Raw genomic sequence first — 23879 nt, forward strand, 5'->3', positions numbered from 1 at the left:
TTCCTCCGAGTACAGCTCAGGCTCAAATACCAAGATAACCTTTGGTACAACATTAACCCTTGAAATTCAAGCTCAAGGCCATCCAAATCTATCTCACAGTCCTGAGAATAAACTGATTCATATTCAGTCACATGTGCAGTAACTGATATTTGAATCACAGGTTGAGTAAGATTCCTACAACCATGAGATTGGTATAAAACATAAGATTTCAATCCTGGTTCTACCCAATAATATTTTATTTGTTTTTAGATCCCAAGACCTTTTAAAATTCACATTTTTAAATGTGTCTTCACGAAAAGGAAAGTGTATTTTCTGAAAGCAATTGATGAGGAACTCGTATGACCCATTCATTCCTGTAGACTGAGTTTTGAGAAAAATGCCACCACCAAAAGATCAGAGAGACTGTGAAGAACTCCTAATCAAAACTATAAACAGAAAAAATGATTTTTGATTCAAAACAGTTTTGGTTTACAAATGCTGAAAATAAATTTATATTTTGGGAGCCTCTGCTCTCTTAAACTTGGTCATAATTGAAAGCTTTTAATTATTCTTTTACTATTTTTTTAAAAAATCAAGTTATAGCACTACACTGTGCTTCTAGATCCATAAGCTGATCAATCTTGTTTTCACAGGGTATGATGAATTTTTTTAGATGTGTGGTGCCTTTTAGAATCCCAAATTTGACACATGATCAATGTCAGTAGAAGGAACTGCTGAGATGGTACATTGAAGTTCTTGCTTTATCTAGGTGATTGAGCCAACCACTATATTTTTTTCTCTGACACAAACTCAAATAAAACAAAAAAAAGGCACCGAGCCATAATTTACTGGAAATCTTTTTCTTCCAGAGAGTAAAAAGGTCTAAATTCAGACCTTTTTTATTAAAAAATAGATATTTGCCCATGAACAACTGACATATGTGAGCTAGAAGCAGAAATTTTTATGCATCAAAAGTCTTAAAAGATCGAAATGTTGAGAGAAATTCTCCTTCAACGCAGTGGGAAGGAATAGTTGCTACTTCTGGAGGTTTTATATTCTCCGTCTGTCACTGACTTGAAACTCAAAGCTTCAAAGAAACACGGTATGCAGCACTCAGAAAAAAACTAATTTTCAGTTAGTCCTGACTTTATTATAGTCACATTTAGCTAAAGTAATCAAATCCAAAATTATTTCTTTTGTAGTCCATGAAGTTTTTCTACTACATATTATTTACTATATATGAAATTATTTTCTACGTATTATATGGATGTCATTATAAGGACATATCATAAAAGATTCCACAGCTTTCTGCATTTTGCAAGACTAGGACTTTGAGCCAGCGTTCTTACCTAAAATGTCTTCTAAAATCTGAACCGTGCAGTGTATTGGATCTTTTACTAGTTCTAGAAGTCAGTGCATTTCAGGGAGGGTAGTATGTAAACATAGTATTTATTACAGGAATGTTTTATTAAAATGAATGTAGTCTAACGTGGCTGATAACTTTCACTATTTTTTAGGTATTGCTATAGACGTACGGGCCATGAAGTGATACAAACCCACTCTATGCATTGTACCTACTGTCAATAAAAGTACTGTTCTCCACTAAAGGAAAACAACCCAGGAACTTAATCCAGGAACTTTGTTTCGGTCTCACACATTTTACATATAAGAATAATATACAGAATCAGAGAACAATCCAGTTTGGAAGGGATCTCTGGAGGTCATCTAGTCCAACCTCCTGCTCAAAGCAGGGCCAGTTCAAAGTTTGAAAGTTCAATTTAAAGTTCAATCACATGACTCAGGGCTTTTCCAGATGAAGACAGAGATCCCATAACCTCACTGAGCCACCAGTTACAGTGCCTTACTACACTCATTAAAAAGATTATTTTTTTCCTCAGACCCAATTGGAATTTCCATTATTACAACATGTGCCTGTTGCCTCTAGTCCTTTCTCTGTGCACCTCTGCTGACCTCCGTGCCGGCCCTCATTGCTGCCATTGCACACTGCTGACTCAGGTGCAAATTACAGCATCACAGTATCATTTGGGTTGGAAGGCACCTCTTGAGATCACCGCATCAAACCCTCCCTGCTAAAGCAAGGTTAGTCAGAGCAGGTTGTCAAGGAACATGTCTGGTCAGGTTTTGAGTATCTCCAAGGATGAGACTCCACAACCTCTTTGGGCAACCTGTGCCCATAGTCGGTCACTGTCACAGTAAAAGAGTATTTCCTGCTGTTCAGACGGCATCTCATGTGTTTTAATTTGTGTCCGTTGTTTCTTGGCTGGCACTGGACACTACTGAAAAGAGTTTGGCTCTTTTGTCTTCATTTCCCCCCATCCGGTATTTATACCTGATATTTACACACTTATAACTATAAATTGCCCAGCACAACGCCCAGGTCCTTCCCTACAAAGCTGTTTTGTAGCCTGCCAAACCCCACCCTCTGCTACAATAGAGGGTTACTCCTTTCCAGGTGCAGGAGGTTCCATTTACTTTTGTTGGACTTATGCGAAGCTCCAGTTGACCTACTCCTCCACTTGTCAACCCATGTATACCCATAAAAGATCTGCAAAGGACTGTACCATTAAGTCCATTTCTTGCAGGCCACTTTCACGATCTATTTGTAGAACTTCACTCAGCTAGGTTAGATCAAAGCAACTTAATGTAAAATGCAGTAAAAGTGACTTTGCAGGCTTTTGTGATGAAAAACAGACAGTAGATTTAGAAGCCAGTTCAAACAGTCCACGCTACTATACAATATAGAGTATCTGCAAGCAGAGTCTGAGAAAAAAATGGACACCAGAAAGTATATAGTTTTTCTGTCCATAAACACCAGTCTCTCAGGTTATTGCTATTCTTGGCAGATGTTACTGCCAAGTTGTTGAGCTTTTATTCCTATAGAGTGGCCTTAGCTGATAAACTCTCTGTTATGTAAAATTAATTACCATGTAAGGCAGTGGAGACTGCCCCAGGATAGCTCTTCTATTCAGTGGCATATCAGTAACGATCAGTGATACATACATTTTCAGGTGCTCCTAAAACACGACAGGGTTGTCTTTGCTAGGACTGGAGCAAAGCAAAACCCACTTACCAGACAAAACAAGGAGAGGAGGAATCTCCCCCTAGGAAAAGTGTTGCGAAATAAAATAAAGTCTCACCATCAAAACCTACAAACTTGTTTATATGGAATTCCAGAGAGAATTTTTCCTTGGAAATCATGGTGAGATCTTTTGAATTATTTCTGCCGTTTTGCTATAAAATACTGAAAAAGCGATGTTTTATCACATGAAAGCATCATGTAAGTATGCAGCTTGTGTTTGACTGTAAGAGTGGGAAGGTAGGTCAGTGCAAATTCTCATGTACTTCAAAGTTTTAGGAGAATTTGTGGGAAACTGAGGCAGGGAAAATAAAAACGTTTTGAGCATTGAGGAGCATACAGAACTCCAGATACACTGTATAATCATTCATATCATATGATATTCAGCTAAAAAGAAAATTAGATTTTCCTATTATTTAGTGTAAAACCCATAGGATTAAGTCAACCCATTTCCCTAATGGCAGTCTCAGACATATTTCAAGGTGTCTGCAGTTTTCTTTGAAGTAAAAAAGCTCTGCAGATCCAATTTGAACTAAGTAGATTCAGACATTCAGTATTAACAAGAGAAAAATTTGGTGTAAACTATGTTTAGAAATGAGAATAGGAAAAATCACCATGCCAAATATATGCTTAACAATTACAACATTTTACTTCAATATGTGCTAACAAATATGGTACTCCAGGAGTACTAGTAATAAGATAACTATACTTGTACTACTAAACTTTTACTCTAAAACACAAAATTTGCCAGGTCTAATCTTAATATTGATTAATGAATTGCATTAGTATGATATCTTTTGTGGGTTTAGAAGGTCTTTCATAGACCTTTAAAACACAGTAATTACTAAATAATCATGAGTTAAATTTACAGTAGTTAATTAGTATAGCAATAAGTTACAAAATGCATCATTTCATCCAAAAATAGCACAACAAAATACTGCAATGGCTTCTCTCTTCTTAGTAGTTTCAACTACAAAATATTTCAAAAGTAAAAAATGCTAAACAGATTTTTTTTTTTTGCCAGGGATTTTTTCTTATTTGTAGAAATGTAGATGCAGGTTTAAGACCCCCTTATGCTGTTCATCATGTCAAATTTGATAGCCTGATTTCCAGATACTGCTGTTTCCTCATGCTCTGTTTTGCATGAAGCTCATCTGGCCCAGTGCAGACATTTAAAATCTACATATGTCACTACAGCTCAACTAGTTAAAGAAACTCCTTTTCATTTGAGTCACCAGGCCCTTATAAGATGTGATTCTTCTGTTTTATTTTAGACATTAATTTTAGGATGAGATGAATCACAACCTGGAAGTGCTTAGGTTTTTCTTTACTCATATTAGGAGACTTTAAGAAGGCTAACTTAGGGGTAGGTAGCTGCATTTTAGTAATAAATTTATGTGAGATTATTCCTACTCCTTTTGTCTACAATCTTATTTAGATCGTAAAATCTTCAGGCCCAGACAACCACCATGACTCCTCATCACCATCACAGTAAAATTAAGAATAATTTCCAAAATCAAATTACTAACCTAGACCTAGCATAAGAGATATCCAAAACTTGCTCTAAAACCTGGCCAAGTCCCCCTGCTTTTAACTTTGAATTAAAGAAAAAGGCTTTGGCAAAGAAGTTATTGTTACCATCTGGTCACATTTCATGAATTTTAGACCATCTGTTTTTGGCAAAGGCTCCCAGATCTTAGATTCCAGTGCTGAGATCATGAAAGCTTTAGAATTTTATCCCAAGTCTTTCCAGCTAAATTGCCTTTTTGGAGCATCAGCAGGCTTCACGACTGACAGATTTGTGGCAGCATCTGTGGTAGATGGAAGCCTTTCTGCATTCAGTCCGTAAGGAAGAGAAACACAAGCACTTCTGTAGTTCCTCTTATTTAAGAGATATGCTGCCATGTATTTGAGAGCCACAAGCGACCTGTGTGTCAGTCAGGAGCTACAGCAAGAGACTACTCTGGGGGTGACTCAGAATATAGAGTATAGCCATCACATCCTCACAGCTGAAAAGAATATTTGGAAACAGAGGTAAGCACACCACACTACTGCAGTCAAATAACAGGGAGCATCTACAAAGAGCTATTATTTAGCAACGGCCCCGTAGACTGGGAAGTCTTGATAGCCTTAACATGCAATGCATAGTTCTTCAGCCATGAACATACAAAGACCAAGCAGAGAAGACTCCATGCTGGTATGCCTGTTTCTTCCTCCTGTCCCCATCTTGCCTACTGTGCTAAATGAAATGACTGAAACAAAGATGGCGGTGGCACCAGCGAATGCCCCTTTATACTGGACTTAACTAACCTTATTCAGTTGCTTTAAGCTACTTAAATCAGCTCTCCTACCTTAGCAGAAAGGAGACTCTAGTCATGTCAATTACCTCCCCTGACCCCAAGAGAGGCCCCGTTCACATTTGACTCTTAGAGAATAATTTAGAATATGTGCATTTTATTTCCAAACATACATAATGACTTAGTTTTACCTGAGTCTTCCATCCTCTGCTGCAGCTCCTCCTGGTATAATCTTAGTAATGAATATCCCAGGATCATCCCCAATGTGTGGGTTATCTGTTCCTCCAGCAATACTGAATCCCAAGCCAGAATTCCCCTGAAAAAATAATAAAAAAAAAAATGCATCACCAGATGCTAGATTTCTACAGAGTTTATTTCCAGTGCATGAGCAAAGTATCCTTGCTTCTTAAAGAAAGCACTTTATTTGGCAACACCATACTTGAAGGCGGGTGACTCAGTCAGAAAAAATTAATTGTCAGTTAAAGAACAGAGGCTGGGAAGACAAAGATTTCCCAGAGTTAATGGATGCTCCTACAGAAAGAGGATTTGACCTAAATTTAATTGTTTTCAAAAGCAGTCACACAAATTATCATCTAAACTCCAATATGAATTTATCCAAGTCAATGAGAGTTAGAGGCTAAAAACATTTTGGACCTTTGAAAAAAGGTTTTAAAAACCACCATCATTTATAAACAGAAACAGTGAAAAACATTTAGCTCTGAAGTTTTTTGGTACACCATTTTCTGTTGAAAAGTGATCATTGTTCAGATTCACATGTTTTAAAAAAAAATTGACAAAACAAGTTTATTTCTTTCATCTTCCTGATTTGCTAGAGTGAAATATTTGAAAGACACATTTTGAGGGTCTACTCAATAATCCTACTATTGCTTTTACTACTTGTGAGAATATATGAAAGATAAATAGGCCCGTCCATCCATACAAACACTTGCAAATCAAGTCACTGTTTTTCACATACAATTCTAACCCTTTTTTGGAAGTATATACTAGTTTTTGTGTTTTCTGTATAGATTAACATTAAGTATATGTTAGTTACTGCAATTTTCTATATACACTAACATTTTTGCAAGGGAGTCTTTCTTATTTGTAGAAACGTATATGCAGGTTTAAGACCCCCCGTGCATAAGAGGGTCTTAAAATTCAATGCGATACTTGATCCTTTAAGTGTCTCTCATCACAAATTATTTTTATAATTAGGTGATACAACACTATTGATATTGCAGAATGATTACACTACTGCAAATTAAATATGTTCAGGGCACTAAAAATACTTTTCCTTATCTCACCAACTTCTCAGGTGACTGGGCGTTTGTTTCCTTCACTGCTACGTCTGGACAGGTACCCGGTTCAGTGCTGGTGAGAAGAGTTGCTAATAAAAATGGCACCTCTATCTTTTTTTTTAAATTTAAATCAAATCTCATTTCTGCATTTTTGAACTGTACTTCAATTAGTAGGTCAGGCATGCAACGCATTTTGTGTGCGAAAGCCTGCAAGTCGCCTGCCTGCAGCATGTCAAATCCTCAGTTCTGTTATCAGTATTCTACATTCACAAGCAATGCAGTTCTCATTACTCAGGAGATGCACATGCAATCTGCAGCTCTGCTATCAGCATATAATTGTGAATAAATTTTCAGTACTGAACTAATTTATAATCCAAGGAGAAGGATTTAGGACTACACATATCTTAACACTTCTCAGCTAGCTATAATATAAAAAACATTATAATACTGAAACACTCCATATATATTTTCTATAGACCAGGCCAGCATTATAAATCTTTGATTTAATCTCCTTGTCACCATTAAGATCATCTCAGATTCAGGTTGTTTTCCCAATATTTTAACACATGCCTTATTATACAGTGTGCTCCACACCAACATGCACTCTAAAAATACTTTAAGAATGTTTTCCTGTGATTTTTCCTATATGTCATATTATTAATGAAGCTAATCTTCCAACACATATGAGTGAAAAACTGTATACTTATATACACTTCAGAAGGCCTGGAACAAAAGCCTTAAAGCACTACTAAAACCAAGGACAAATGTCTAGAAAGTTTGAGTAAGTAATATTTGATTAAAAAAAAAAAACCAACAGAACCTAAAATATGTAGAATAAAATTATTGCTTTTATTCATAACTGCAAAGAGATTTAAAAAATACACAATAACCTGTGTTTCTGAATAGAGGTAGATTTCGAAATCCCCAAAACCTACTCTTAACAGGGAAAGAAGAGCAGGGCAGCAAGGAGAAATCTGGCCATAATTTTTAGTTGTTTAGGGATCACTAACAGCTATATCATAATGAAAAAGCATCCCTGAAGAGCTTTAAAAACCATCAGGCTTGCCTGTTATGTGGGGTGTGCTTAGCTGTTCTTCACATAAAGTTCATTAGATTTCTTAGCAGGAAATAATTTCTGAAAAGGTTTCACATTTTCCCCGTATGCTTTTCCTCCTACCATACTTTTTTCCATTAACTTTTTGGAGCTGAAAAATACAGCAATGCTGACTGTAAGCAGTGATGTGGTAAAACTGCTACAGACTTAGAAGAATCAGTGCTAGCCCTTCACATTTATCCATAAATGTGCATCTATTATACTGCAAGACTACTCCAGTTCTGCTCCTTAGGAATAACCTTTTAAAAGAACAGGGCAGCACTCCTCATTGGTACTTTTGTATCCAGAAGATTTCAAGCAACTATTCTGGCTGCAGTCCTTGACTTGATCAACAGGATCTACAAGCTGTCACACACTAGCTGCCTGAGCAGCTGGGTATATCCCTGCAAGGCTTTCCTGCACCAGAAACTGCGCTGCAAAAGCTAAGAGCAATTACACATTTTTTTTCACTGTGATTCTTGGTGTGTCTGCATTGGCTACATGCAAAAATCTTCTGTCTTTGCACTTCAGCTCATGGCCAACAAGGCTAAAAACATGGCTGCAATCACTCATGGGTAACCGGCCTTTTAAGAGCCTTGGGTTGAAAAATCATACAATAGGAACATTTTGGTTAAAAACTACTGTATTTCAGTTCTAAGCAGCAATACTGATGTACAGGTGTCTCCCCTCCCCTAATGCTCTGTCTTACTGGTGTGCAGGTTCAGCAGCATGTTGTTGTTATATTAGAAACCCATTGTAGTTGATGAGTTGTAACTCCAAGTTCCGATTAAGTACTGTCTACTAGCGCAACACTAGAGGCTTTATGCAAGGGTTAGCTCCCCACCCTTTACTTTTTGCCTCCCCTTTACCCCCATCCCAGAAAAAAAGTGTGTTAATTATCTTCACAGGTTTTCTTGGCTCCCTGTCATTTCATGTGAACCAATGAAAATGTCTGCCTTCCCTCAGCCCAAAACAACAGCTGAACCATCACTTAGCCATGGCATTTTCCAAAGTGGAACAGTCATGCTTTCTTTCGTGCTGACTCTCAAGTTTGGGAGTGGTTCCCCATAAATATCTGTCAAGTTAATTCAGTGCCCTCTCTCTATTCCAAGCCTTACTTCTCTTGGACGCTTACAAAGGAAGTTAACAATGAGCTCAGGGGCCTGGTGACAATGCAGATAAATGCTTAATGGGAATTAATAGCAGTGGATACAGAGGAGAAGAGGTGTAAATCAACAGAAGTCTTCCTCCTTTAGGATACTCCATCAATACTCTGTAATTGACTTTCATATTTAGGCCTAAATATGCTTGCTTGCTTTTTTTCAGGATTCTTTGTTAGAAGAGATTTAGCCAAAAATCCCAAAACATATGTAGTGGAAAAAAATTCTAAAAAAGTTGCAGACCTGCTAACTTTTTTGGCGTTGCTCAAACATCATTATTCACATGTCCAAATATCTAAAGGTCCAGATCCAAATAATTTTATATTGAACTCATATTAGCTAAATTATCTCTTGACCTAAATCTTGTCATCTCTTTGTCCAAGTTCTCAATTGCTACTATTATAAAACCCTCATATAATTAGTTACTGACTATATAGGGAAGATTTGCATAAAATTACTCAGCAATAGATGCATGAATGTATTTTTTTAATTGGTACTTTATTTTCTTACTAGCTTCCCTGCCTTTTATTGCAAGGCCTCAGTCATGTGCACAGCCTGACTAACAGCTTAGAGTAGCACAACATCCCAGTTTGGCTTAAAAAAATGTTGCTTCATTTTCCTCCTATTCATGCTGGATATCTCATGCTTCTTAGGGATTTACCATCAAGCTCAAATTTCTCTCTTGGCTTAGCTTTACTTTTCAAACAGAGAAACTTAGGTCAAACTACCAAATCAAAATAATTTCGCCCAGCCCAGCCCCAGAGGCCTCCTTCCTGTTCTCCTCTGAAGGAAAGGTCAGTACTACTTCTTAAGGTTTACTACACAAGCCTGGCTCTTTCAGATGGGGCTTTGCACCTCCACAAGGATCAGCTGGGTTCTTTATAGCTCAGCTTGTGCAGGCAAGAGGCTTGGCTGTAATTCTTTGGCCCTGGAGGGGCAGACAACCTCCAACAGAGGCACAGTATCGCTTCAGATGACTGGTGTTACGCCTTCTGCCAACTCCAAAAGACAACATTTAGGGTCAGAATAAGATAATGGATGATTCATATGCCAGGGTAAGAAAATAAAACTTGCAAGTTCTGGCCAGTTTGACTCTCTTCCCTCAAGAATTGTTATACTGCCAAAATAATGATCACAAAAATAAAGTAAGAATCCCCAGCAGGTAATGGTTTTGGGTAGCCAGAAGGCCATCTTTCTTCTTACTTAGCCTTCCACCTTGTGTTCTCCTCCTTTTACACACCACTATGAACAGCTGTGTAACAAGCTGCATCATCATAGGTTGCAGCATTTTTATTTTGTCAGACAGTAACCCTCAGAAGTGCTCCACGCTGACTTCTGTTGAAACAGAGTTAGGTCAACACTGAGAACTTTTCAAGTTATTTTCTCATGACTTTATAGCTCTCCATGGATGATAGCCTTCCATATACTCCTGCAAATGTTTTTGTCCTTATTGTTTCTCTTTTTTTTTTTCTTTTTTTCTGCTCTAGAGCTGCATTTCACCTTAGAGCAGAGTTTGGTAACAGATGATGCAAATGCATTCAGTCTTTAACAAAATCACAGAAGAATACAAGCCCAAGAAGCAGAAATGAGATCAGAAATGCACATCAAGGCATCAAGGGCAGACTGCTTTTTTCCCTATATACGGGCCAAGTGACTTGTGTTCTAGCACACTGAATAAGCATACCACAATCACATAGGTGTTTACCATTTTAATTTCTCTTTTTTTTTTTCATTCTGATCAACAAGGTGACAGCAGAACCCAGTGTTTGACACCAACTTCACACAGACTCTTTTTGAATGGCTTAATTACTTCAGTGCTCCTAAAAGAATTTGTCATAATCTTCTGAAGTGACACGATTTTGTAGCTCTGTGACATTTAAGTTAGGAAAAAAAAATAGACATGAACTGCACAGAATTCGCTTAACGACTGCTGCAACCTCACCCTCTCATGGCAGTGTACCAGGAAGCCTGTTTCACAGAGCCCATCAGTCAGCAAAAAGTCCAAGAGAGAATGAGGAACTGTATATCAGGATAATTTCCAGAGGCTGAAAGATGTTTCAGGTGACACACATATTGTCACAGCCTCTATTACTGAAATGATCTTTGTGTTTGTATTTTTTTTTACCTACAGGTTTAAAGAAGCCATTTTGCTCAGCTGTTAAGGAATATAAGTTAATGTTAATAAAGATGTAATGTGCTGAACTATGCAAATAAATAAATAGTAATATGTAAAGAAGATTATTGACACAAGCCAAGCCTACAGCGGTTTCCACTGTTTCTGAGGGTTTTGCCCAAGTAAAGACATCAAGTTTCCATCACATAAGATTGTTTTGCTGTTTCGCAGAAAACCTAAATCCAAACACAGGAGCACAGAAATGTGTGATGACTCTTCCATTAGGCCCTAAGAAGTACTGCTTATCAGTAAATACAGGGGAAATTAAGAGTGGTCACAGCGTACATGTTTGTGGACGAACCATTCAAGTCCATTCCTGAGATCATGCAAAAAAGAATGAAAATTCTTGACCCTCGCTGCCTTTGTGAGCTCAAACGTGTTGCTCTTTCTTTGTGGAAAGTTTTATTGCTTGGGGAAAAGGGGGGAAAGAGGAAAAAGAGAAAGGTCAGTAATAATACACATCCACAAAGTGCTGCAAACTTTTGAACAGAAGTGATAGGGGAAAAATGGTCAATTAGATAACAACTTAATCTGTGGTCTGTAGTCTTGTAATAATTCTTCTTATTCTGTTTCCATATAAAATTCTGAGACTTTAAAGAAAATCTTCTCTTGCCAAACCACGTGTTCATAAGAAGCAGAACTTTATGCATGAACAAAAACACAAATGGAAAAGACTGCCTTTTTAAATTATTCTTAATAGTGTACCAACATACTTATAATTTTATCTCAAGATTTTTGGTTGTGGGTTGGTTTTTTTTTTTCCCCTGTAGGCTTCCTACCTCTACTCCGATGTTTACAGACAAATTTGTGGAATGCTTTTCTCTCTTGTGTCTTTTACAGATGGCTTTAAAGTATGAATTACTGCCTAAATTTGCAGGTTTTGTCAGAGCAAGTTTAGTCAAGAGAAAGCTCACAAAATGATAGCTGACTCATTCCTAAATGCACGCTATATTTTTTTCTGTCTTCCTTTATCACAAATTTAAAAGACCCTATCAAATTTTTCACTTGATACTCCTTAAAAAGTTGCCTGCTGAACTTTACAGTGGGAATTATCCTTCAGCTTTTTAAGAGAACTAATGATTTGTAGGTTCAGTAAATCTGAACCTTTACCTTTGTATTAAAGGTAATACAAAGGCAGCTATACCTTTATATACAAAGGTAAGCTGTATCCTCTGAAGTCAGTGTAGACTTGGCATGCATTCGACAGAATTTCAGAATTTGACATGCATGTGTCAAAATCCTAAAGCTTTTCAGCTTTGGCTGCTACAGGCAGGGCACTTTCTCACTCTGTGTAAGTAAGACAAACCTTTCTGATGGTGATGTTGGCTTAGGAATTACGTATTTTTGTTTAAAAGAAGATTTACATGGTTTTGATTTTCAAGTCTAATGCAGTACTTTCCTGTAAGTAAATGTTGCTGTGAGGAAATGCTAATTCATAAACTACTGTTGAGTTTATTTCAGATGGTGGAAAAACATGTCCTTTACTTGAACTATGAAACATACTCTGAGACACATAATTTGAAACCTGACTTTTTCATAGATTTTAGTAAGTTTTTTAATCACTGCGTACTCATTTTTAAGTTTTACATTTCTGCTTAAGTAAAGTCATAGTTCTGAAATCTTATAAAAAGTAAAATATGAAAGTAGTCCTTGTTCTTTACAGATACTCAAAACAGTTTGGCTGGAATACTCAGCAAATTTTTATGATGTCCAAAATTCACCTCTCACAGGGCACCTTTTTAATAGCAAAAACAGTTGTACAAAACAGCAGTCCCTGAGTCCTGGCTAAGCCTGCTACCATTTATATATTGTGCATTACTACGTATGGAGCAAAGCTTTGGCTATCCTTAGGGTTCTTCCCTCAGAATACTTCCGTTTCAGATGAAAAACCCAACACCTTCTCCCATGAGACAAAAAAAAAAATAACACCTCCTTCCATAAACCACATTCACCCTTGTTCTATGATATTAGGTTTCTCCAAGAACTACTCAACATCATGAGAAAGTGTAAGCTGAGAATGAGTCAAGCTTAGAAAACTGTGGGGAATTAAATTTTGGCAAGAGACAGGGAAAAAAAAAACCACTAAGAGCTGTGGGGCAAGTAGAGTGAATAAAATAACGTAGCCTACAAATGAGAGAAATGATTGAAAACTCTGACCCTAACTGACAGTCATGGGAGGTTTAGAATCAGACCAGGATTTCCTGCTGCTCTGAAATAGTCCTTCATAGGCTTTCTCTTTTTCTTTGTGCTAAAGCAGATAAGGTGACTTAGTTTGGCACCTAAGATGGTTATATGGAGGGAATACCTCTAGATATAACAAGTCCAAGAAGAGGATGATTATCTGAGACTGCTAGAAAGGTCAGTGGGTGCTAAGCACTTCTGCAGACTTTGTTCCATAACGTGTTTCTCCACAAAGTGCTTCTTGCCTATAAGATACAACTCTCCTTTATTCACCTGACAGTGAAGCGATACAGAACTTTTAGTACCTTTCACTCAGCCATACTTAGTTTAACAGCATGTATAGAGTTAGGGGTGTTCTACCCATCACTCAACCATGCCCAGTGCAACGGCACACAGCCACGTTGCAAACAACAGCTTAACAAGTTAATGCTTCATCCCACTGAAATGAACAGGTGATTTTATAATATGAGAAACACTTCCATCTAATTCAGGATTTTGATAGAATATGTTTGTTAAACCCGCCTACTCAAGGCTCTATGATCTTTAAGACAAGACAGGATTCTGCTTTGCAATTCTTTGACAATCTGGCATTTATACTAGCATTGTTCTTGTATTCTGAAGAAAGAGTGATACATGCTAAATATCAAAACTGTTTCCTGCCATACAGTATGTGGTTCTTTGGCCATCTCCAACTGTAATGCTAGATCTTTCATATCCTGCCACATCTAATCCTTTCTTCAGAATTAAATCATTCCAGCAATGTTTTCAGGTATTTGCACATGCTATACTATAGTGTACTTTTCTTCTACTGTGTTTTATCCAAACTCAAGTTTCCAAAGCCTAAACATCAAAACCACATTTCTGTCTCATTCAGAGAACAAGGACATTTGCATATTTATCAGAGTGCTGTTGAACTCTTTTGTACTTTCAAATCTACTCTAGAGTAACATAATTCATGAAACTCTCACTTCTCCCACATATGCTGGCACACTCCCCAGAGTCAGAGTTTTGAGGCTCCATAGTTATATTATGCTCCATATGGTACAGATTTTCATCTCTCACTGTGCCATTTGTTGTTTTCAAGCCCCTTATCAGGTTCAGCACATTCATTACAAAACCACAAAACACGACTACAACTGCTTTGACTACAACTGCTTCATATCCTTACTCTCCCTTGTTGTCCGCAGAGGGATATTGTTCCCTCAGCTCTGCCCAGATGAAGTACAACATTCAGGAAGGATAATTTTAAAAAAGATCTGATGGATTTGGTTTGTCATCATAGATGTGAACTCTACAACACTGACAACCAGCAAATCTAGACAAGGAATGAAGCCACTACCAAAGTGAAGCAATCTCTTATAAAAATGCTAGGGCGTCCTCTGCCTGTATACGGATTGATGCAAAAGGATAGATGTGAACTCTCTTCAGGTTTGTTTTTCACTATTATATCTTTATTAAGCTCACAGAAAGAGCTTCTGACCTGTGACAAACATGTATGGCTACTTTTTCTTCAACGTGTTTCTTGTCCTACTTCAATATTATCTGTAGGGATAGTCTTTCCCAGCATCACAGGAGCATCGTGACCTTGCCTGTTCTGTCTCATACAAAAAAGTTAGGCAATATATGTCCTCTTTTAGGTAGTTACATACAATGAAAGCAAACAAATGTCACAGAAAACACAGACTGATGAGTAGCTGAAGAGCAGTATGGGGAAAACTAAATATCTACAATTTTTCATCAAAACACAGATGCGTGTTCTTTGGAGGAGGGAAATTCTGCTTCTGGGGAGTGAAAGGTTCCACTTCACTTGAAAAAAGTCTTTCTTTGTCATATTGCATCACTCCAGGTTAGCACTAGACTTCTCATCAACCAGACCCTGAGAGCTTTCTGAACTCCCAGGACTATGCTATCAAAAGTGAAAAAATCAGATCAAGGAAAGGAAAGCACCCACTAAGTGATAATAGTAACTAGACATAAGGGGGGTGGGGAAGAACATGAGTAAGAGTAAAACACTAACAGGAACTGAAAGAATAGCAAAGCTTATTCAAGAGACAGGCTACTTTTAAACTTTGACATGATCATCACTGAAATTTTCATAATGCAATTATCTGCAAAAACTGAGGAGATTAAGACATGTTTAAATGTAACTATATGATAGAAGTAGACAGTCACATTCTGTTACAAGGATGTAGGGAACAGAAACCTGATTCTGCTGAAGCTATAGAAACCAACAGGGTTTCACCACACAGTGCTAAAAATTAAAAGGAAAGGAGAAAACTCCTGCCGGTGACTTCAGCTCCTCTCTAAAGGATGACGCTTCTCATCCCTTTCTGCTGTTAGATCAGTGCTATGAAAACCCCAGTCCATGTCTTGAGACTATTTGGAAACTCCTTGGTTAAACCAGTTTGTAGGTCTAAGTCTGTGTTGAAAAACTGCTGCATGCCTAGGTGGGTTTATTTGGACAGATGACACAATGACTACAGCATTGCTTTGTAAAGCACTTAGGGGAATCTGAGACTCCTTGACTATTAAAGGTGCTGGAATAAGCCCAAATTCTAAGCTACTGTCTAAGCTATTGTTTTCCATTTGAATGTCATATTCACAGATATGAAATGAGTACATTTAGTTGTTCTCATCTTGTGATTTACTTTTTTTAGCTTATTTTTAACATATTATATCCCAACAATTTCTTGGGTTATATTTCTTTACTGAAATACATATATGGTTAATAATTTAGATTAAATTCTGGAATGTTTCTATCCATTACAAGATTCTGATAATCTTTTTTTTCCAACTCTTATTCAATCCCGCATCAAAGGAAATGCATGAGTAAAACTCTTAATTTGCCTCCTTATTCAAAATCATGATCTTCAGGGCATGTAATCTGGAAGAAAAAGCTACGCTATTAATGAACTTAAAGGCCCTTAAGGGTTTCAAGTTCAAGCACAAATCCTAACAGCAAATGACTGAGTATTCTTGGTATTGCATCACTTACCTTGCCATCATTGCACTACTGTAGTAGCTAAGTACAGAGAATTTAGCACTACCTTCTCTTTTAATACACATTAAAGCAAGCTTTCGTATTTTGATTAACATTTAAGACTTTTCTTTCAGGCCCCACGACGCTCAACTATAGATTTCACTGAGAAGAAATACAAAGAAGGATAAATAACATAAAATGCAATTCATTCTTCTTTGTTTTTCACAGATACACATCTAAATCTCATAACTTTTTCCAGCTTTGTGCTGACCCTATTTTATCGTAACATTTCATGTCAGTGTCCATTTTGTTTCTTATTCTTAGGAAACCTGATTGTCTATGACCCTGAGCAATCTGACGTAGCTTTAAAGTGTCTGTCTCTGAGCAGGAGCTTGGGCTAGATGACCTCCACAAATCCCTTCCAAACCAAATTATTCTCTGATTCTATGAAACACCAGTGTCACAAATAGAAAACAAGTTTTCAAACTCTGCTGTCAGTCTAGGAATTGTTCAGTCACTAAAAACTTCCCTTCTTAATTTTATCTTGAAAAATTACATTATATTTAAAGATTTTTTGCATGGATATGTCCCTACAAAAATTCCTTTTCCAAGATTTGTACCTGTACATTCTTAAGTGCAGAGGCTTTTTTGACATGGTCTCTGTGAAAATCAGATTAAACTTTTGCCTAAAACTGTACCTTGAACAACTTTCACACCGTTCTTTGAAACTAATCAAATCAATCTGTCACATGAGAAATGTACAGATCCTTTGTATTAGAAAAATAGATTTTACAGGTGCCCTTCTGGGAGGAAGAAGAAAAAAGTCATCTTTAAGCAGGTACCTGTTTGCCAAACTTGGCCAAAATATTTCCCTAGGGAGTATTTTCCCGCCCTTCTAGAAATCAGTTGAGGTAAGATTCAATGTTCCTTTACTTACATCAACACTTTTGGTAGTGTGCTGAATACAGTATGCACATTTATAAATTAATACACAGAACATTGTGCAACAGAACTAGACTGGCATTCCCCAAAATATCCATATAACATAAAATATCAGATATTAATTTTTGTTGAAAATTCAAAGGAACTCTAAATTCTCATGTCCTACTTCAGATATGTGCCATGGTAATGAATCATATTGAATCATATTAAAATTTTATAGTATAAGTTAATAGCAATTTTCAAGTTTAGTAACATTATTTTAAAGGTGGTTGTCACTGATTCATTGGTAGACAATAACGGTCTTGTGATTCATGGAGAGAGAAAGTTGTCTCCTCCCCAGCCTGTACAGATGCCACTTCTGCCTTTTTGGAGGTGGTAGGAAGACGGGCTGGGGAACAGAGCCTACAGCAAGATTCTTACCCAGCAAAAGGAATTTAGACTAGAAGTTGACCAATGTACACTTTTTAAGAAGAAAAGCAAAAACCAACAAAGACATTTTCACTTGATCCCAGACTCTCTATGGAAAGATCACAGCCCAAGATGCCTCTGGGTCACACACAGGTGCTGCTCACACTGACAAGCCGGTTTAAGTAATAAGTTTGATGAGTGGAATTTTCAGAAGAATCAAACTATTCCTATTGATGTCTGAAAGAATTACCCCCTATTTCAAAAGAAACAGCTAGGCTACCAGTAAATGCTTTTGAAAATCCAATCTTTTATCTGAATTACTAACATTTCAGACCTTGTTTTCTTAGTATTAGCAGTAGCTTTTCTGTCACTGAAGGCCTTTTTTTGTTGATTAATGTTAAGAGTAGCCACTCTCAGAAATAAAGCTGAAATGCCTGTTACTGGTAGCATGAAAAAATATGAGTCTATTTCTGCTGTGTTCCTGAAATGTATTTCACATTCACCCCCTGAGACAGTAAACTACCAATGCAAAATAAAACCTGGAAGAAAGAGTCCTTCAGAAAGGGAAGAGGACTCTGCCTCTATACTTAAGCAATGCAAATGGATTTGAAATTTTACTCATAAAACAGTCACAGAAAAATAAGCAGTATGCTCCTGATACTATGGCCTCCTACACTAGCTCTACTTTTCAACAATATTGTATAAATTCAGAAAAGGAAGCAATTTCAGTAGGAAGGAAAATTATTACTAACTCAGCATTCATAAGTACCCCTAGCAGTGAAACATTCCCTGTCTGATTTTGTCATGAACATGCATATTAACTATTGCCATTTCAAGACTTTTTGATTCCCATATCCTCCTCCTAAAGGAGAGAGAATTCTCAAACCCCTTCAGAGCTAAGGAATTGTAGTGGGTTTTGAAGTAGGGCACAGAACCCTGCTGACATCCCAAAATCCTCATGTATAACACCCCTAAAGTCCTTATATATAAGATCAGCAGAATATATTGAGCTGTAAGAATGAGGAAAGATAAACATATCTTCTTTGGATGATTTTATAGTTTTGTACAAAATAGGAGGCATCCGTTTTACCTGGCTTCTAAAACATGTTCAGCGGAACATCTTCAATTAGGCTAGGCATGCTACATACCCTCTATATATACCGTATGGAAAGAGGCACTTCTGCATTGCAATTCATCAACATGCAGATTGGTGCAAATCAAAATGTTTCACACACATATATCAGTTGCAATCAACCATCATTTAATAGTTTCTTAGTCCTGGCATGCAATTTATGCTCTAAAATGAGAGAGAAAATTGAAGAAAGAAAGGGTATTAAAAAGCAAGCAATGGAGAGAATGAGATCAGAATAACCAGCAGGTCGTTGATGAGGAACTCATCTGTGCTGCAAAACCTGAACCAAACTACTGTTCTGGTACAGGCAGCGCTGGGGTTTACATTTCAAAGGAGTGCCTTAATCACCAGGCGCACTATCTCTGATCTAATGAATATATAATTGTATATTCAAAGTGGAACAGGTCCAACAGGAGAAAGACACACCTCAGCAAAGCTAGGCATTCATCACGGACAAAGCCCTGTTACATATCAGGCAGAGGAGGCATGTCAATCCCATTTTCCCACATCCTGGATAAGTATTTTTATGATGATTGTGAATCCTTTCCCTTTCACTTTATATATTTCCCCCAAGGAAACTTGTGAAAGACATCAAATTTCTGCCAGTGTGCAGTGGAGGCAAAAAAAAAGAAAGATAGCTCAAAAAAGTTTGTAACATAACGTTTCACATCCACCTCTCACCCTGCCATCGGTCATATACAGACAAAGGTAGGAACAATTAGGAGAAACCATGGCAGGTCCCTTGGCTGGCTTTTCTCAAAACTCCTTCTGGAAATTCACTACAGAGACAGTAGGTATTACCCCAAAATATTTAACACAAGGAACCAGTATTATGTATTATTTGTGTTAATATATATTAAATATTTTTCTCTTTTCAGGTTTGTTTAAAATCCTATTCAAAGCACAAGCATGGTCATTTTAAGCACTAAACATCTCACCATTCCCACAATATGCATCAACCTAGTCTCAAGTAAAACATATATTAATGCATGTACCTCTTCTAGTGTACATTGTCCTTATACTGTGTAAAATCCACAGGCTCCATTCTGCAATATAATTTTATTTTTCATGCCTAAGTGTACTTGTATAAGTCTACTGCTAATAATGACAATGTCCTTAAAAAAGCAAGGGGGCGACTGCATTTACCAGCTGAAATAGATTTCTTATTAAAATTCTATAGCTAGAAAATAAATTACACATTGTCATTGCAGTGTAACCTGCTCATTAGCAAATGTATTTGAAAGGTAAAAATCCATCAAAGAAAAATTTTAAATATCAAATGGAATTAATTTTTATCATGTATTGAGGTTTGTCATCGTCTCCAAAGTTATCCAGGGAAAAAGAAAGGTTCATGCAAAACTACAGACATTTGTTACTGTGAAACTAGAGGAATACATATAAACATAATCAAAAGAATCTCTCCACTGAACAGCTCTTTGGGCAAAGGAATCCTGTGGGAGGTACTATCATAGATTGTAATACAAGAACTGGCCAAAATATCCAGGGCATGCATAATCTTGTTTTGTGCCAAAGCTGACACCCTAGGAAGGATTTAGGTTCTGAATAAAAGCAACAATCAGTGAGTTAACAAACAGCTTTTAAACAGACAGATGAAATGGCTATTAAAGGCTCGTCTTAAGGGAAAAGAACTTAAAGATATTTCTTTTCTCAGTAATCAGCTGTGGTGGGGTACATGAACAGGGGAAGAGGCTGTTCTACATGTATCAATCCATTTCAATGCCTGCCTCAGCTTTCTCTACACAGCAATGTCACCGCTTTAACAATATCTGTAATGATACTTAGTTTTGGTGTACATCAAGTATATACAAGATTTTGTTAAAGTAGAAGAAAATACTTAATTTCTGCCAAGGATATTTCCTATGGGGAGAAATTTGGAAATATGGGGTGGGGGGAGGGAAGTGGAACATAGCTTAACCCTTTCTTCTTGATTCTTTTTAAATATAAATTTAGGTGGGATGTTTGGCAGTAGAGCTAGTAACAACTTACAGAGTCCTGATGCATATGAACGTCCCCCAGATCCTTCCCTCCTGCAGTCACTTCCATGAGTAAGGATTTGTAAAGGTGAAAAGGATTCTTTCCTACAGCATGGAGCTAGCACAAGAGGACAGCAGCACACAGTGATGGGCAAGTATTAGCCTGTCCCCTCCACCTATTCAAGATTTGGAAACATGTCATGGGCTTTGTCTATACAGATTTATTACAACTATATGCATCAGTACAAAGGGGATAATAGATGTCAATGTATTTAATGATTTAACTCTTTTCAGCCACAGAAATATAAAACTAGAAAAAGAAGTTATTTGATAATTATGTAGTTATACAGAAGGAGTAAATTTTAATTCAGATTAAAAATTCAGTTCAGTGACACAGGAACACTGTAGCTATTCGATGTTGAATTCATTTTCAAAAATAGTAATATTCTGCAACGTGCATTACAATTAATTTAACAAGTGGCTACAAGGAAGTTCTCTGTAGAATTCAAAATATGCTATCAAACCAACAAATGCAAAAACAACAAGAGTATTTGGAATAACACAAAAGAAACTTCTAAAACTTTTGAAAGTGAATTTAAAGTTTTGCATGCAACGCTACTAGACAAGATTTCAGCTTGATCCTCAAGCAACTGTTAGGTCTGCGCCAAAAGCTGCAACAGGATACTGAGATTTTGCAGATATAATTTTACGTGTAAATCAATATCACAGTAGACAAACTGAATGCTGGAGCACTCAGATAAAAAGTATGTGACCTGACCCTTTCTAACAAGCCGGCTTTTACAAACGCCCCATCTTTGAGCCTATACCACCATCACAAGTGCCAACACCAAAGACAGAATGGCACATGCTTGGCATCACTGCCCGCCCCCTGTTCTCCCAAAGTGCTCAATATTCATTTTGAGATGAGATGCTTGCAGAGCTTTTTTTCATTTAGATGTAAATATTTCTATGAAGGACATTTTAATTATTTTTAAAAGGCTATTTTCCAGTAAATTTAACAATAATGAACAAAAACCACTTCAGTAAAACTGAACAAACACAAGTAACTAACCCACTTACTCACTCCACTAAGAAATGCCTTTGTAAAACTTCCTGACTTACAAGAAGTAATTAATTTGTTCACACTCTCACCCTGGCTACCCACAGTGATTCTTAATTATTAGGTTTTTTTTTAAACAGCAGCACCAAGATGAAAACCATTATGACAGTTAACAAAACCATTTCCCTTTCAACAAAGTAGCATGGCATATACAGAGTAGCAAGTCAGACTGCTTCATTAGAAGCATTTAGACAACATAGCCATGAAATCCAGAAAATTCCAAAGTTTGTTCTGCATTATCTGTGAATGCATATTTGTGTGAGTCACCCACAGAGTGAACCCACAGCACAGACAGAACAAGTGCTACGAATACCAAATTTCAAAGTGTACAGTGTTTACCCACCATCTGCTGTTCAAGATTCCCATAACTAAATCTCATAAAACTTTTCAAATTTAAACAACAGGGGCCACTTGTTTTCATTTAATTGCACTGCGAACTTTTCCAAACAGGGTATTGAATTGAAAGGGGGATTATTTTTTGTTGGGCAAATAAAATTGAAAGGGACGAATATGAGCACATGGTGAGATGATTAGACCCCTAATTATCTCAAAGAACAGTACCCAGTGAATAGGTAAGATTTCTTCCAGATTTCATGGCAAGCTCAGTGATGACAAATAGCTAAAAAGGATGGCCCTCTTCCTCAGCTTTGTCCCATATAAAAAATTCAATTCAACTCTATTTAAAGTTGTCACAAAATAGACACCCTGTTGAAAAATACGAAATTAATTTAAACTAGTGAATTGTACTGGTTCAGCATTAATGCTGTAGTTCCTGAAACCCTCTCCCTTGCCCACCCGCTGAAGATCCAGTAAGCCAGGTTTTTGAAGGAGCCAGTCTGAAGTTTATAAGCTCATGAGAATGCTTAACTCATTAACAAACAGTGTTTCCTAGGGGAAATGTGGCCAGGGAGTACCGTACCGCAAAAAGCAACAGAAAAGTATTTTCAGAGTTACAGTCCCTTCCACAGCCATGGCCAAATCTTTACCGAAACTTCTTAAAGGTATTCCAACTTCAGGAATGAATCTTGTGCTTATTTACTCCACACATACTTCTGTCAAGAGAAATACTATTGATTTTCCACAGGATCAGGCTCCGACATTGAATATCATCTTTCACATACATGCTATCCTACTCTACTCTCTCAGTAGGACAAATTAAAGATCAGTTAGTATTGATCAGTAGTGTACAGTCAGTCTTCAGCTCTGTTTCCCTTTCCTTAATAAGGCCTTCACAAAATTTGCACCCTCTCCCCAGTGACTGGAAAGACTGTTGTGTTTACTTAGTCAGTCCATTCTTCCTCATCATGCCTGCAACTGTTTTATGTTTTCCTTTATAGTAGAGAAATTGACTCCTGCATAATAGTTCTAACACTAAAAATCAGGGGATTAGTTCATCTGAGCTTGCTCCTATTAAATCTATTCTCAGAACACTTTCACAGATTATTTTCAAGTCTTTTTTTTCCTACACAGGATGTATTTTTTCATTTTGTTTAGAAGCTAAAATTCCATTCTGCTTTGACTTCCCTCAGCTCTTTTTCAATATCTGAAGTCTTACAGAAATCATATCTGACAACTTATAGAAGTAACTTAGTACTGCAGATATTAGTTTTGTGCTTTGTCCTTCAAGTAATGCCAGGAAAGACATGCTATTTTCATGGGGTTCTTTTGGCGTTAACATTGGTGCAGTTACTCTACAGTTAAAACCCATGTTCTTGTGAAAGACCAAATCGGTCTTCCGACCAAGTAACCCAAGAAAACAGAATGATGATTTTCCTCTTAAGGTTTAGAAAACTTTTAGTGACTATAACAAAAGTCTGAGGCAGTCTTTCTTCCAGATGGTAGAAGTGACACCAGAATGCAACGCATGCACCTATGACTGTTCAAGCTGAGCTTACCTTTTCAGAAACCTTTCCCCTTTGCTCAGCTTCTTTTCAACAGAAGGGAGAGCAGCTTTTAGAGGCTATCCAATGGACTGTCCCTGACAGAGGGTGTCTGGTGAGATAGGACACATCACCACGTTCTCTG

General features: G+C 37.1%; 1 protein-coding gene across 15 annotated transcripts in view; it reads right to left on the minus strand.

Annotated features, from left to right (window-relative positions):
* The window catches only part of DLG2 (discs large MAGUK scaffold protein 2), an 883409-nt gene that overhangs the window by 345406 nt on the left and 514124 nt on the right, over positions 1-23879 (minus strand). For all 15 annotated transcript variants that reach the window (XM_064441431.1, XM_064441436.1, XM_064441434.1 and 12 more), the window contains one exon: positions 5565-5689. In XM_064441431.1, the coding sequence (XP_064297501.1) occupies positions 5565-5689 (125 nt within the window). The remainder of the gene's footprint in view (positions 1-5564; positions 5690-23879) is intronic.

This window comes from Phalacrocorax carbo, chromosome 1 (genome assembly GCF_963921805.1).
Source record: "Phalacrocorax carbo chromosome 1, bPhaCar2.1, whole genome shotgun sequence".
In the NCBI taxonomy this organism is placed as follows: Eukaryota; Metazoa; Chordata; class Aves; order Suliformes; family Phalacrocoracidae; genus Phalacrocorax; species Phalacrocorax carbo.